Source organism: Hyaena hyaena, unplaced genomic scaffold, assembly GCF_003009895.1.
Source record: "Hyaena hyaena isolate Hyena2069 unplaced genomic scaffold, ASM300989v1 scaffold_441, whole genome shotgun sequence".
In the NCBI taxonomy this organism is placed as follows: domain Eukaryota; kingdom Metazoa; phylum Chordata; class Mammalia; order Carnivora; family Hyaenidae; genus Hyaena; species Hyaena hyaena.
This window is the reverse complement of record NW_024081074.1, coordinates 81,291-93,941: the sequence shown is the minus strand read 5'-3', so window position 1 is coordinate 93,941 and position 12,651 is coordinate 81,291. Positions and strand designations below refer to the sequence as shown.

At 58.7% G+C, this 12,651-nt stretch overlaps 1 protein-coding gene across 16 annotated transcripts in view; it reads left to right on the top strand.

Moving 5' to 3' along the window:
* The window catches only part of BIN1 (bridging integrator 1), a 54,467-nt gene that overhangs the window by 8,005 nt on the left and 33,811 nt on the right, over window positions 1-12,651 (top strand). Inside the window, exon 1 of one of the 16 annotated variants that reach the window (XM_039253179.1) lies at window positions 9,126-9,851. The exons of the other annotated variants lie outside the window; for them this stretch is intronic. Coding sequence (XP_039109110.1) covers window positions 9,786-9,851 — 66 coding nt within the window. The 5' untranslated portion in view covers window positions 9,126-9,785. Of the gene's footprint in view, window positions 1-9,125; window positions 9,852-12,651 lie in introns of those variants that run through there. 16 annotated transcript variants of the gene reach the window in all.

Genomic DNA, 12,651 nt, shown 5'->3' with positions numbered 1-12,651 from the left:
GCCAGCGCTCCCAGGCCTTCTGGGCCCCTGGAGCTCCCAGGGCACCTTCGTAGGGATGTCCCTGCTGGCTCCCTGTTTTAGATGCTTCCACTCACACTGAACTCGCTCCCTCAGGTCGTGGTGACCTTATTTATCCTGGCTGTCGTTCCCGTTTGTGGCTTGCCTGCTATGGCACTGAGGGCACTGAGAGAGAACCTGACCCTGCCCTCAAGGAGCTCCCAGGACCCGTCATGGCACCCGGCGATACTGAGGCAAAGGCACTGGTGCCTGAAGAGCTTCACATCCACCCTGGGGCAATCAAGGAAGTCTCCTCAGAGGAGGCAGCACCCAAGCTGGATTTGAAAGGCACAGGACGTGGGTTGGGGGTGGGGCAAGGATGTTTCTGGGAGCCTGTTGAGGGTGGCTGGCATGTGTGTGAGTGAGAGGGTTGGGGGTGGGGCCCGAGACTGCAAGGATAGGTGGCGGGGGAGCAGGCCCTGAAGGGCTGGGAGGGACCCCAGACTCCTATACACCTCAGCCTGCTCATCTTTCTTCCTCACGGTGTTGCCTGAGCCATATGTCTGTCTTCCAGTCTGGGCTTAGCCGAGAACCCCATGTCTCACTGTCCAGGGCCCAGGGGGCCCCTGGCTTTGAGGAAAAGGAGGCCCAGCGTGAGAGGGTGAGTCCTGCGTCCCTTGAGGGAATGGCTTCAGGCTTGGACGGCTTGGGACCAGGTGTGCCCGGGGAAGACACAAGGGGGTGTGGGGCAGGGCTGCCCTCCTGGGGTCCACCCTGTCAGGGCTGGGGTCACAGGCGCTAGGTGACATCTGTTCCCCCAGGCTTTCTGGAAAGGGCACATCTTATACTCTCTGCTTCACGTGTGTACCTGCTTCTGGGTTTTGGGTCCCCAAGGTGGCACTGAGGGGGACTGATACCCCTAGGCCTAGAGAGCTTAACAGCCAGGAGGGGCTGTCAGGGCATCAGTTCACCCCTGGTCCAGGCAGTCCTGTGCTCTGCCCTTCGTGGCCAGGCCAGGGTCGGATGGCCATGTGGGGGTCCCCTCGGAGTAGGAGAGGGTCCTCAGAGGGGGAGGGTCCTCAAGGGAGGAGGGGTCCTGCCAGCGGGTGGGGTCCCCTGGCTGTGAGCACAGACTGCTGGGTGAGGAGTGGACAAAGGAACAGTACTACCGTATGGGTGGAGGCTCAGGGGCAGTGCTGGTGGGTGGGGCGTTGGGGTTTCTGCTCAGGCCTGTGGCTTGAGGGGCTCCCAGAGGCTGTGCAGCCGGAAGGGGGATTGGGTAACGGGAGAGCCTTTGTCAGACTGGCCCCTTTTCCAACAGCTGCTGCTACTTTCTTTGGACCCTTTGCTCAGCTCAGCCTCTCCCCAGGACTGTGACCAACACGCCTGAGTCCTGGACGAGCCTGCCCCCCCCCCCAACTGGGCACCAGGGACGAGGCTGGCACAGGAGACTTGGTCCGGAAGCAACCCCTCAAGGGGACCCTACTCCCCACCCTCGCCCACCATAGAGCTGCTGTTTCTCTACTCTGAGGGGGCATCCACTTTCCCAGGACATGATACTGCCTTGGGTTCAGATATAGATGGTGGGTGATACAGGTGCTCCCCGGGGCCCGGGGCACTGGCGGCTGGGCGAGGGCAGAGACTGAGCTGGGGTTAAGAGGTGTGTGCGGGAGGAAGACAGACCCTAACAGGAGAATGGAGTGTGGCCCCTGTGACCGCTTGCCTACTCTGTGGTCCTGGGCAGGTTGTGGCCTCTCTGCACCCCCATTTCCTCCTCTGTGAATGGGATCAAGAGTTCCTGCTGTACAGGCTTGTGTAGAGGGTCCAGGAGGAAGTGAATGTAGTCAGTGCCTGGTCCCTGGGGGAGGGGGGGCTGACACATGGGTATTTTCCCAGGGAGCACCTTGGGGAAGCACCTGAGAACCCACACGTATGGACCATGCTGGCTTCTGTGTATTGAGCTGTTCTGCTTATAACAGGATTCTTGAAATGGAACTGCGGTGTACCTTTTCCCCCTCTTTTTTCCTGTATTGGCTGAAAAAGCTAAACTGGGAGGTGGTGGTATCACCTCCTCAAGGAGGGAAGTCAGAGCTCCCTGAGCCACAGCCAGATTGAATGAGGTGGAGGGGAGGGTGAATGGCTTCAGGTGGGCTGTGCTTTCAAGGACCAGGTGACGGGGCGTAGCTGGGCTCAAAGGGGAGGGCTCGCCCATCATTCATTCATTCAATGAAGGAGTCTGATGTGCAACGGAAGACCACAGGCTTTAGAGACCTGGGCTGAGCCCTGGCTCGGCCTCCAAGCCTCAGTGTGCCCACCTGGGAAGGGACAAGCATGAGACTTTCCTCTCCGTGAGGCAAGGTGAACCCGGGGACTCCTGTCAGTGCTAGCGGCAGAGCTGTGTCCCTGCTGGCTCCAGCTGGGTCTAGAGAGTTTAGGAGGGGAGGACGGTGTTCCTGTCTCTGTGGAATTTAGTGGTCTATGAGGAACCCCCACACCCGCCATTTTTCATTTTATTCGTTGTCTTGTTGACCTGGGTGGTAGGCAACTGGGACTGGATTATGGTTCCATTCGGCAGGTGAGAACACTGAGGCTCAGAGAAACTCTGGGATTTCCTCCCTCTCGTTCATCAGACTTGGCCCCAGGTTGGTCTTCCCCAGGTGCTGCCACCCCCATCCCTAAAGCCAGGGCTAGGGTGAGACCGTTGAAGTGCCCATGTGCATGCCTCTGCATGGTGTGTGTGTGTGTGTGTGTGTGTGTGTGTGTGTGTGTGTGTGTGTGTGGTGGGGAAGCCAGCTCTTGTGAAGTTGCAGAACTGGCCCTTCCCTGAGTTGAGGCGTTTCCTCCTAGGCTGACATTTGCCAACCAACTTCACGAGAGAGGTGGGAACGTGGCTGCCCCAGGAATCAAGGGACCTCAGAGTCAGGTTTGGAGAGAGCGGGTCTGATCCACACTCTCCGGGGACCCCAAAGGTAGAGGGGGAGCTGGGCACAGGCACCAACGCTCCCACCTCCCATGAAGAAAGAGCTTCAGGGGTCCCTGGAGGTAGGGGAGACTTCCAGATGAGCTAATGGTGGGGAGTGCTAGCTGAGTCCTGATCTAAAATGAGAAACAAAATCCACAATTAATTGGATGCATTTGCTGAACTTGGGACAGGACCCAAATACTGTTGTTTTTCTGAAATATTAAACTAAGCCAGGGGTTTATTTGTTTGTATCCCCTTTCTCTGCCTCACGGATTTGGTCTAATGGTCTATCCTGGCAGTGGGCTCGAATGAGCTAGAATGTCAACACTCTCCCCAGGTTGGCTGCCTCCCCCTCCTGGCTGGACGGACCGCAGGTCTGGAGGAAGCCACAGCCAAGGGGGGCCCGGGGCCCAAGGTGAGGATTTGGTGGGAGGCCCTGCTCTGGATCTGGTGGACCAGTGGGGACCTCACCCTCGTGTCTGATCCAGGCGCTGCTGGCCTAGGGCACTGCAGAAACTACCTTGAGGTGGGGCAGGAGGACTGAGTCAGCACTGTGGGGAACCCATGGGCAGCAGCGGGCGGGACCCAGCACCTGCCTCTCCACATGGTGCCTCTGCACTCATGGGTCACCCTGTCTGCTGTGCACCCCAGGAGACCTGGGGAGGGGAGGCTGCCACCCGGCTCTGCAGCTGGTACAGCACCGCTCCTGAGCAATGTGCCCTCAGCACTCCCCGAGACCTGGGGTTCTAGCTTGTGCTCTCCCTCCCCCACTTTTTTAAGAAAAAAATTTTATCTATTTATGTATTTATTTAGCACAAGTTGGGGAGAGGCGGAGAGAAAGAGAATCTCAGGCAGGCACTGCACGGTCAGCGCAGAGCCTGACACAGGGCCTGAACTCAGGAACCATGAGATCATGACCTGAGCCACCCCGGTGCGTCTCCTCCCTTTACCTGGGACTTGGGCCAGGTACTTCACCCCTCCCACTATGGTTTGCTCCTTCATAGAATGCGGTAGCCGTCTTCCCTCTACACCCAGAGTCCTGAGGGCGGAGGCTGGCCCCATGTGGAATCTGTGATAGTCGACACTTAATGCTAAAAGGCTTGGAGTGTGAGGCTCTAGGGCAGAAGCAGTGGGGAAGGTTTTCAAAACCCCTTGTCTAGTGCGGCAAGGTGCAAGGCCTGGGCTCAAAGCCTCGCTGTCTTTGGACAGGTTACTTACCCCTCAGAGCCTCACTTTTCCTATTTGTGAAGATTAACTGGAGAACAGTGTTTGCATTTCACACCAAGGATACTGACAGTTGGTGTGCCAGCTCACGGGCCCAGCTCTCCACCGGGTGGGGGTGGCTGAGGCACCTTAGGTGGGTGCGGGGTGTGCGACTCTGCCTTGGCACTCTGTGCAGGGCCTGTGGGGGTCTCCTGGCTGAGTCCAGGGCATCCCTGGCCCAGCTGTGGGGCAGGACACGGTGAGTCTGAGGGCTCTGGGGAGGAACGAAAGAGGCAATGCCTCGAGAGGGCCTCATGGGGGCAGGGTGACAAGAGGGACACCCCTTCACTTCCCACCCTTTCAGCCCTCCACTCTGATTCCTTCTCCTTGTAGGCAACAGAATCCCTTCCAGCTTTTAGAAGTTTCCAGAGCTGTAGCAAGGGATGGCCAGGGGCTTGCCAGCAGAATCTGGGGCTGGGCGTCCATCTGATGTTTCCTGTGCCCTCCTTTGGCACATTCCTGTGATTTTATTTATTTTTTTTTAAAGGAATTGGTAGCTCTCTTGGTGTTCAGCTTTCCCTTGGTGTCGGATCGAATTGTGTTTCTCCTGGTAATGAGGGCCCTGGAGAAGAAGGGGCAGCAGGCATGAACTCAGCAGGCAGAGGGTGAGCTGGTGTTTGCTATGATTTCTGGGGGTCTCTGCCATCCCTCCCTGTCCTCGCTGCCTCAGCCCTTCTGGAGCCTTGGGTGTGAGCCTCGATGTTTGAGTGGAGGGCCGTAGGCCAGACGCTTGGGGTCCCTCCTTAGTCGGTGAGACAGGGACCCCTGAGCTGATGGTCTGCCCAAGCCCTGGGAAGCTGGAGTCGACGGGCTTCTCACGCTCACCTGGTCCTCACCTCCCTCCTTTGATTATAGAGGTAGGCCACTGCCACCTGGAGCATGATGACCTGTCCAGGCCTCCGGGGGCCCGCACACCCTCCCCCTGAGCTGTCTGCTGAGCCAGTGAGCCCTCCGGCCCCTGCTCCTGCTCGCTGTGCACTGGCCTCCTGCGTCTGCTGGGGCTGGGGGAGATGCTGCCTTCCCCTTTGGTCTGCCCCTTGCCCACCCTACTTCTCTAACCGCCCCCCTCCAAAGCACAGAAAAGTAGGGTGCAAGATTATCAGAAGGAAGCCTGAAGGGGCACCTGGGTGGCTCAGGCGGTTGAATGTCTGACTCTTGATTTTGGCCCAGGTCATGATCTTGATGTTCGTTCATGCACGGAGCCTGCTTGGGATTCTCTCCCTCCCTCTCCCTCTGCCCCTCCCCTGTGTGCGCACACACACTCGCTCTCTAAATAAATAAATGAACTTGAAAAAGAAACAAAGAAGGAAGCCTAGGCATTCATTCCGCCAGGCACGTGGCACCCCTGGTCTGTTGGTGGCCCCTCTATCTTCCCCCACCCCAGGCCTCACCCTTGACTGGATTACCTGGGGGTCAGCCCGTCCTTCCCCTCCAGCCCCTTCCCAGGTCTCCTCCTGCCTCTGCTAGTGGAATGCAGTGGAACAGGCCTACCCCGCTGGGGAGCCCTCAGCCAGCCAGGCCCTAGCCCTTGACTCCTCATCTGTGAAGCTGGGGGTCCGTGGGGTGCCCTCCTGGTACCAGGGACTTGTGGACGGTTCAGGGCTGTGGCCTGGAAGCTTCCTGGCAGATAAGGGCCTGGGAGTCAGCACAGGGGCCTGGGTGAGCCCCCCCCCCCCCCAATCTTCCCCTGACTGCTGGGCCACAGCTGCTTATCTGTGCTTTGGTGGCTGGACTGGGTGGGAGCTATTTAAAGGTGGTTCTGGGCATCTGCTGCCTTGAATAACAAAAATATCAACAATAACCAAAATAGTAGCGATAATGTGTTTGAAAAAAATACCACTTATCTTGTCTCCTTTAGGTGTTATTTATTTATTTATTTTGTATTTATTTTTGAGAGAGAGAGAGAATGAGCAGGGGAGGTGCAGGCAGATAGTGGGGACAGAGGATCCAAAGCAGGCTCTGTGCCGACAGCAGAGAGCCCGACGTGGGACTTGAACTCACGAACCACGAGATCATGACCTCGATCATGAGTTGAAGTCGAATGCTCAGTCAACTGAGCCACCCAGGTGCCCATAGGAACTATTTAATAGCTACAATTTCACAGATGTGGACACAGAGCATTCCAATTGGTGAAATAAACAAATGGCCTGTTTGCATATTTAGGTTGACCTTCTCTGACAGGAATAGACATGTGTAAAGGGCTAAGGGCATCCACTGGGGCAAGTGAGTCTCTGTGACTCGGATGGAGTCAGGGAAGGCTGCCTGGAGGAGGTGATGTGAAATAGTAGCGATGGGCTGGTGTCATTGAGGAAGCAGGGTTTCCAGATGGAGATTTTGGGGGCCCAGGGCTGACCTTTGTGCCTTAACGCAGGTGGGTGCTGGCAGGGACTTCACCTTCCCCTCCCCCAGCCCTGGATTTGTGCTCTGCACAAGCTGTTCCCCCACTGGGCTAAGCAAGCAGCTGATGAGGGGTCTGTGGGAGGCCGTGCCCTGGAGGGACAGATTCCACCCCTCTGTTGATGGCTAGTGTCCTGGAGCCTGGGGCTGAGAATAGCACCCACACTTGCATGGAGAGGACAGGTGGGGCAGGGTGGTGGCTCTGGGGGTGGTTGTGCTGACATCTCTGAACAGGTGGTGTGGGGTGCTGGGCCAAGGGTGGGGTCGTTCCTGTCCGCTGCAGGCCCCGCCCAGCATGACAGGAGACCAGCGGGTGGCCCCGTGTCACTCATGCCCTGGCTGTGAGCCTTCTCTGGCCTCCCCCTACAGGGGCTGCATCCCAGGCTCAGAGCCAGCAAAGTCAAGGTGCATCAGGGCTGCTCCTGGTGGCTGCTGGGGGTCACGAGAGGCCAGGACTCTTAGGCACCACTTGGTTTCCATGGGGCCTCCACCATTTTGCCCTCTTACCACCAGAGGGGGCCAGGGTAAGGGGGTGGCTTGCAGGGTCCCAGCAGAGCTGTGGGACAGGTGCCCGGGCGGGGGGTGCCGCTGGGGGGAGGTGGGGTGGATTGCTGTTTGCTGTCTTCTGGGAGTGTCGTGCGTAAGCCTGCGTGAGTCACGAGGAAGAGGTGCGCTGGGTGGCAGGCACCAGGAGAGGCATGTGTGGGCTGGGGGTGGGAGGGCGGGACAGGGTGGGTACTAGGTGGCCTGAACTTTCTAGCTTGGCTGTGAGAACCCCCAGGTTAAGATTGGGGGTGGGGAGGAACAGAAAGGAAATCACCTACTCAAGCACACTTCGTCCTTATTCTTCCCCTGAGAGAGAGGTCTTGGCTCCGTTTTACTGATGAGGCTCAGGGCTCAGAGAGGTGTACTCCCTGCCTAGGGTTGCACAGCCTGAACCTTCTGCCCTGAGGCCCTCCCACTGGAAGAGGTCCTGGGCACAGACACTCCTCCCTCCCTCGCTCCCCTTAGCAGCTGTCCAGAGCTGGTCCTCGGGGGCAGGAGTGATGTGGGGGGGGGGCAGGGAATGGGGAGTGCAGAAGCCTGAGGTGGGGTCTGCCTTCTGCCCTGGGGTTCCTGGCTGTTGTGTCCCCACCTCCCTCCTTGACATCTCTGGGCACCTCAGAGTCCCCATCGCCGGTGATGACAGCTCCTTCCCTCTTGTCGGAAGAAAGCCCTGACTCTCCTTCGCTTCTCTGTCACCCCACATGCGGCCACTTCTCACCTGTTCCTGCCCTTGACTCTACCTGGGTCACTGCAGACACCTTTGAAATGGGCTCCCCACACTGCAGCCTGGGTATTCTAACGCTGTGAGTCCCATCACAGCTCCTCAGGGCTTTGTATTCCATGCAGAGGTTAAAGCCGTTGTCCTCCAGGGGCCTCCAGCTAAGGTCTGGCCCTGGCTGCTGAGGCCGTTTGTGCAGTGGTTAGAGCAATGGCCTCTGGAGCCAGGCCTTGGGTTTGGATTCCAGCCACCCTGCGGGCTGGCTGTGTGGCCCCGGAGAGATTTTAAAGCAGTGCGTTGGTTTCTCATCCGCGATGTGGGGGTAATACTAATGTTTCCTTTATGAGGATTTAGGGGGATTGATGAAATCTTGTGAAGTGCTCAGCACCTGGTGTTTCAGGACTTCTTCCTCCTACGACCGCCTCTTACCTTCCCTTTGCACTGGCTTTGCGCTTCCCACCTCAGGGCCTTTGCACTTGCTTGCCCTCTGCTTGGCAAGTTGTGTCCCCTTCATCAGGTCTCAGGCGTCGCTCCCCTGGGCTGCATCCACTTCCCCAGCTTCGCTCTTCCCATGCATTCCTGTGCTTTCTCAGAGACATGGGTTACCACCAGGCATGCCTCCTCCTGCGAGTGTCTGCTCAGGGACCTTGCACTGCTCCCTGCAGAGCAGAGCCAGGCAGGCTGGGGGAGGGTGCCCAGGATGAGCCCCCCACCAGGGGGCCAAGTCCCAGAGTCCAGGGGGTAGGGACCCCTCACCGTGGACACTCTGGGACAGTCAAAATCAAGTGAGAGTCCTTGAGGAGGAAGCAGCTGGGGCTGTCCTGGAAAAGTTGGTGAACGGTTCTTCTCCCACGGGAGTGTGGCCTGGGTGAGGTGGAGTGCTAAGTGGGGAGGTCTGGATAGCCAGGTGTCTTCCCATTATGCAAGGGGGTGGCCAGCTTCGGTCTGGGTGGTTCTGGCCCTTCCGGAAGCCCTCCTACCCACTGTGGAAGCCTCCTTCTGCTGTTGACTAGGAATGGGCTCAGGGTGATCCCTGAGGGGAGGGGAGTCATCCCAAGCCGGAGCCCCTCTGGCCCCCTTGGGGCCCCAGTGCCTATTTTAACCTGGACCTCCTCTTGGCTGACTTTTCTTAGCGCTGAGCTTGTGGGCTTTGAGCCTCAGTTTCCTCATCTGTGGAATACCTCCCTCTTCTCACAGGATCTGGAGAACACTTGCAAGCCTCTTGGATGCCTTTGGATGAGTGACTGCTGCTGATTTGTGGTTTGCACCTCAACCCTGGCCAGCTCAGCAGGGCCCTTCCGGACTCTGCCTAACCTCTTCCCCGTGCTGACGCTGGGCCCTGCTGCTTCGGCTCCCCTGTGCCCCTGTGCTCTGTTCTGGGCTGTTCCCACCTCCCTACCGCAGCCCACCCTAGCTTCCTCTGGGCTTTGGGTGGCCCTACCCTGGCAGCTGGCCACAGGCTTATCTGCTGAACAGTCTGGAATTTCAGGCCCCCTGGGAGGGAGGACAGAAGGGGAGGGGAGCGCATTTTGGCCCACAGTCACCTGGGGTGAGCGCCTTCCTGTCCACCTGGAGAGATGGGTGTGGAGGAGTGGGAGACCCCCCAGGCTCCCCACCTGTGTCAGCGGCTAGGCCTCCAGCTCCTGGATGGAGGAGGGCCTCAGGGCTCTCTGCCCTCTGGCTTTTGACCAATGAGTCCAATCTCAAGGCCTTGTGGTGGGGCTGATCCAGTTCAGGACACAAAAAAGAAAACAAAACATCACTCTTGACTCTCACCCGCGTTTCGTAAAGGAAAGGGAAAATCGCTAAAAGAGGAAGGGGGTAATTTTAGAGTGACCATCTCCCAAGCAAGGCCATGGGCTTCCTCAGACGGGGGTCCACAGAAAACGACAAGGGGCGTTTATGGACTGGTGTCGGGGGCCAGCGGCTTCCAGAGCAGGAAGACTTGTCAAAAGAACAGCCGGCCAGGTGGGGGCAAGGCCAGGAGTTTTCTGGGATGGGGGAGGGGCGGGGTGGTGCCGCCCAGCCTGGACTGGCCAGTAGGAACTTGGAAATACTTTTCTAGTTTGTTATTGCACTGGAAAAATGGTGACAACTTTGCATTCTGCTACACAATCTGTCTGTGTTGGTTATGTCACAAAAACGCTTCCGTTACCAGTGACGTCTTCGGAACGCAGCAAGGGGAGTAGTGGCAGCAGGATGAATCTTCTGTAGTGAACCTCAGGCGCTGCCTGTCCCGCTGGGCATCCGTTGAGAATTGCCAGTTGAGTCTGAGCTTTCGAAACCATCAGGTCTGGGGGCCTCTCTGAACCCCAGTTTCTTCATCTATATAATGAGACCATAGACACCAACTCAGGATGTCCTGCTGCCCCCGAAAGCGGGTTAGGGTGGTGGGCTTCCCTCCCTCCACCTTTGCCCTGGGGTCCTGCTTTGCAGTGCAATATTCAGGGAGCTTAGAAGGAGGGGCGGTTGTGGTGCCCTTAGCCAGAGCCTCCCAGGCGCCAGGCTGGTGAGGGGAGCCCTCCGGAATGTGAGGTGGGCTGACGGCATTTGTCCCCCTGGGAGGAAGGCCAGATGTGAGATGCTTGTCCTCAGAGCCAGTCTCTCCTGACACCACCTCGCAGCCAGCCTGGGGAAATGGCGGTGCTGGACAGCGGTGCAGAGAGACCAGCAGAAGGGACGGAGGCCCCTTGGCCAGCCTTGTCTTTTGGGAGCAGCGATGTGTGCATGCATGTGTGTGTGTGTGTGTGTGTGTGTGTGTGTTTGGGGGTAGAGACAGGGAGCTGGAGTCTAGTGGCTCCCTCTCCTCCCTGAGACCCACCTGCCTGCGGCCGGCCCATCCCTGGCCTGGAGCCCAGCTTGCCACCCTCAGCTACTGTCGGTTTCCCTTTCTCTGGTTTTCTCTCCGTCTCCCCTTCCTCATTCTGGGTTCTTCTTGCGCAGCGTGTCCTGGCCTCAGCTCTGCTCCTTGCCTGGCCCTGCGGCCTCCTGATGGTTCTTGCTGCCTTCCCATAGTGCTTGGGGGCGGCCGCAGGGCCGCGGGAGGGGGCCCCGTAGGGAAGTGTGTGCACAGACACGTGGGTGGGCGTCAGCAGGTGGGTGTGTGGGTATTGGGCGTGCCTGCTGCCTGTGCGTGGGAGCCGGTGAGTGTGCACAGGGGCGCTGCGTGGGGGGCCTGGGCGCCCGGGAGCATTCCTGCCTCCTGGGGATGGAATGCTGCTCTTGGCTCTTGCCCAAGGCCAGTGTTTCAACATTTATCTTTCTTGAAAAGTCTTTGAGCCTTCGGGAAGTTGTAAGGGAAAGCCTGATGCGCGGCCAGCCTGGCCCTGAAGGAGGGCCTGGGAGCTTTACTAGCCAGGGCCACTCTGCTGTGTGTTCTGGACCTGCTTTCTGGGGCCCTGGGCTCTGCTCCCGGGCAGGAGCTTGTGTGGCTTCTCCTCCTGCGGGCCACAGCTGGGCTGGAGTGGGGCCACACTCCTTCCAAGAGAGGTCAGGCCCCTCATTTTATCCCTTTCCCCTGGGTCCCTGCCCAATGCAAAGGCATAGCAGGAGCCCTGGGGCTGCTAAGTCACCAGGAGACCACCAGGGAGGAAGCGAGGCTGCTTGCTCGAAGGCAGAGCTGCCTGACTGCTCTGCGTGGCTGGGTGGGTGGGTCCGCAAGTCTCTCCGAGGGAGGGGCAAGCTTCGCTGGGGCTGGGTGCTGAGAACGAGAAGAGGAAGCTATTTCCTTATGGCCACGGTCAAAGCCACACCTCAGGGGTGGCACCCAGTGGAAGGACCCAGACGTAAGGAGCCCTGGGGTCTAACCTTGGCCAGGCCACAGGCCACCTCAGCGCTCTGTCCCTCGGTCTTCTTTCTCATTAAATGGGAGTGCCAGATGGCCACCATAGAAGAGGCCAAGGAGGAAGCATCCTGGGCAAGGCACTCAGCCTGCAGCTCAGCGCTGGGAAGGGTTCAGCAAGGCTTGGGGGGGGCGGTGGTCCTTGGCCAGACTCGCCTGCTGGAGGAGCCCATTGGGGCTGATGTGCAACCTCAGCACATCAGTCACTGGCTAGAGTAGGCCCATGGGCAGTGTGGCCTTGGCTGGAGCGCGGTGATGGGTCTAGAGGTCTGGTTCATCTGCCACCACAGCTGAGATCTGAGCCACACTTGTTTCACGGCCACCACAAAGCCGCAGGGTCCTGGCTGGCCGGCCAAATTACTTAATGTCTCAGCCTTACTTTTCTTATCTCTAAATTGGGGGTAAGAGTATGTAGCTCAGGATATGGCCTAGAGGTTAAATGAGATACTCCTCAATAGCAAGGAACACACCTCCCCCTGAAGACAGCGAGAGCTCCTTGCAGGAATGGTTCAGCATAGGGGCATATGCAGTGTGGCAGTGGGTCCCGGGCTTGGGGGCCTGCCTCTGTCCTGTCCTTCTGTGCCCTCACTTGGGTGCTGCCGGGGTCCTGCCCAGAGCCTGGGTCGCTAGGGGCGGGTCTGAGACCAGGGTGGGAACAGGCTCGGGCCGCTAGTGTCAGAGCCTGTCGCAGGGGTTGAGGGACCTGCAGCATTGGAGTGGGAGAACAGAAGGCCAGCTGTGCAGCTCCCTAGCCCGGCCCACCCCAGCTGTGTGTGGGAGAAAGGGTGGAGAGGGAGGCACTCAGGGCCAAGGGACGAGAGAAAGCCCCGGGGTGTCGGGGTGGGGAAGGGCGTGTGAGTCAGAAACCCAGAGGCCCACAGTGGGGTGGGCAGAATATGCCAAATTGGCAGGTCTGCCCTGGAGGAG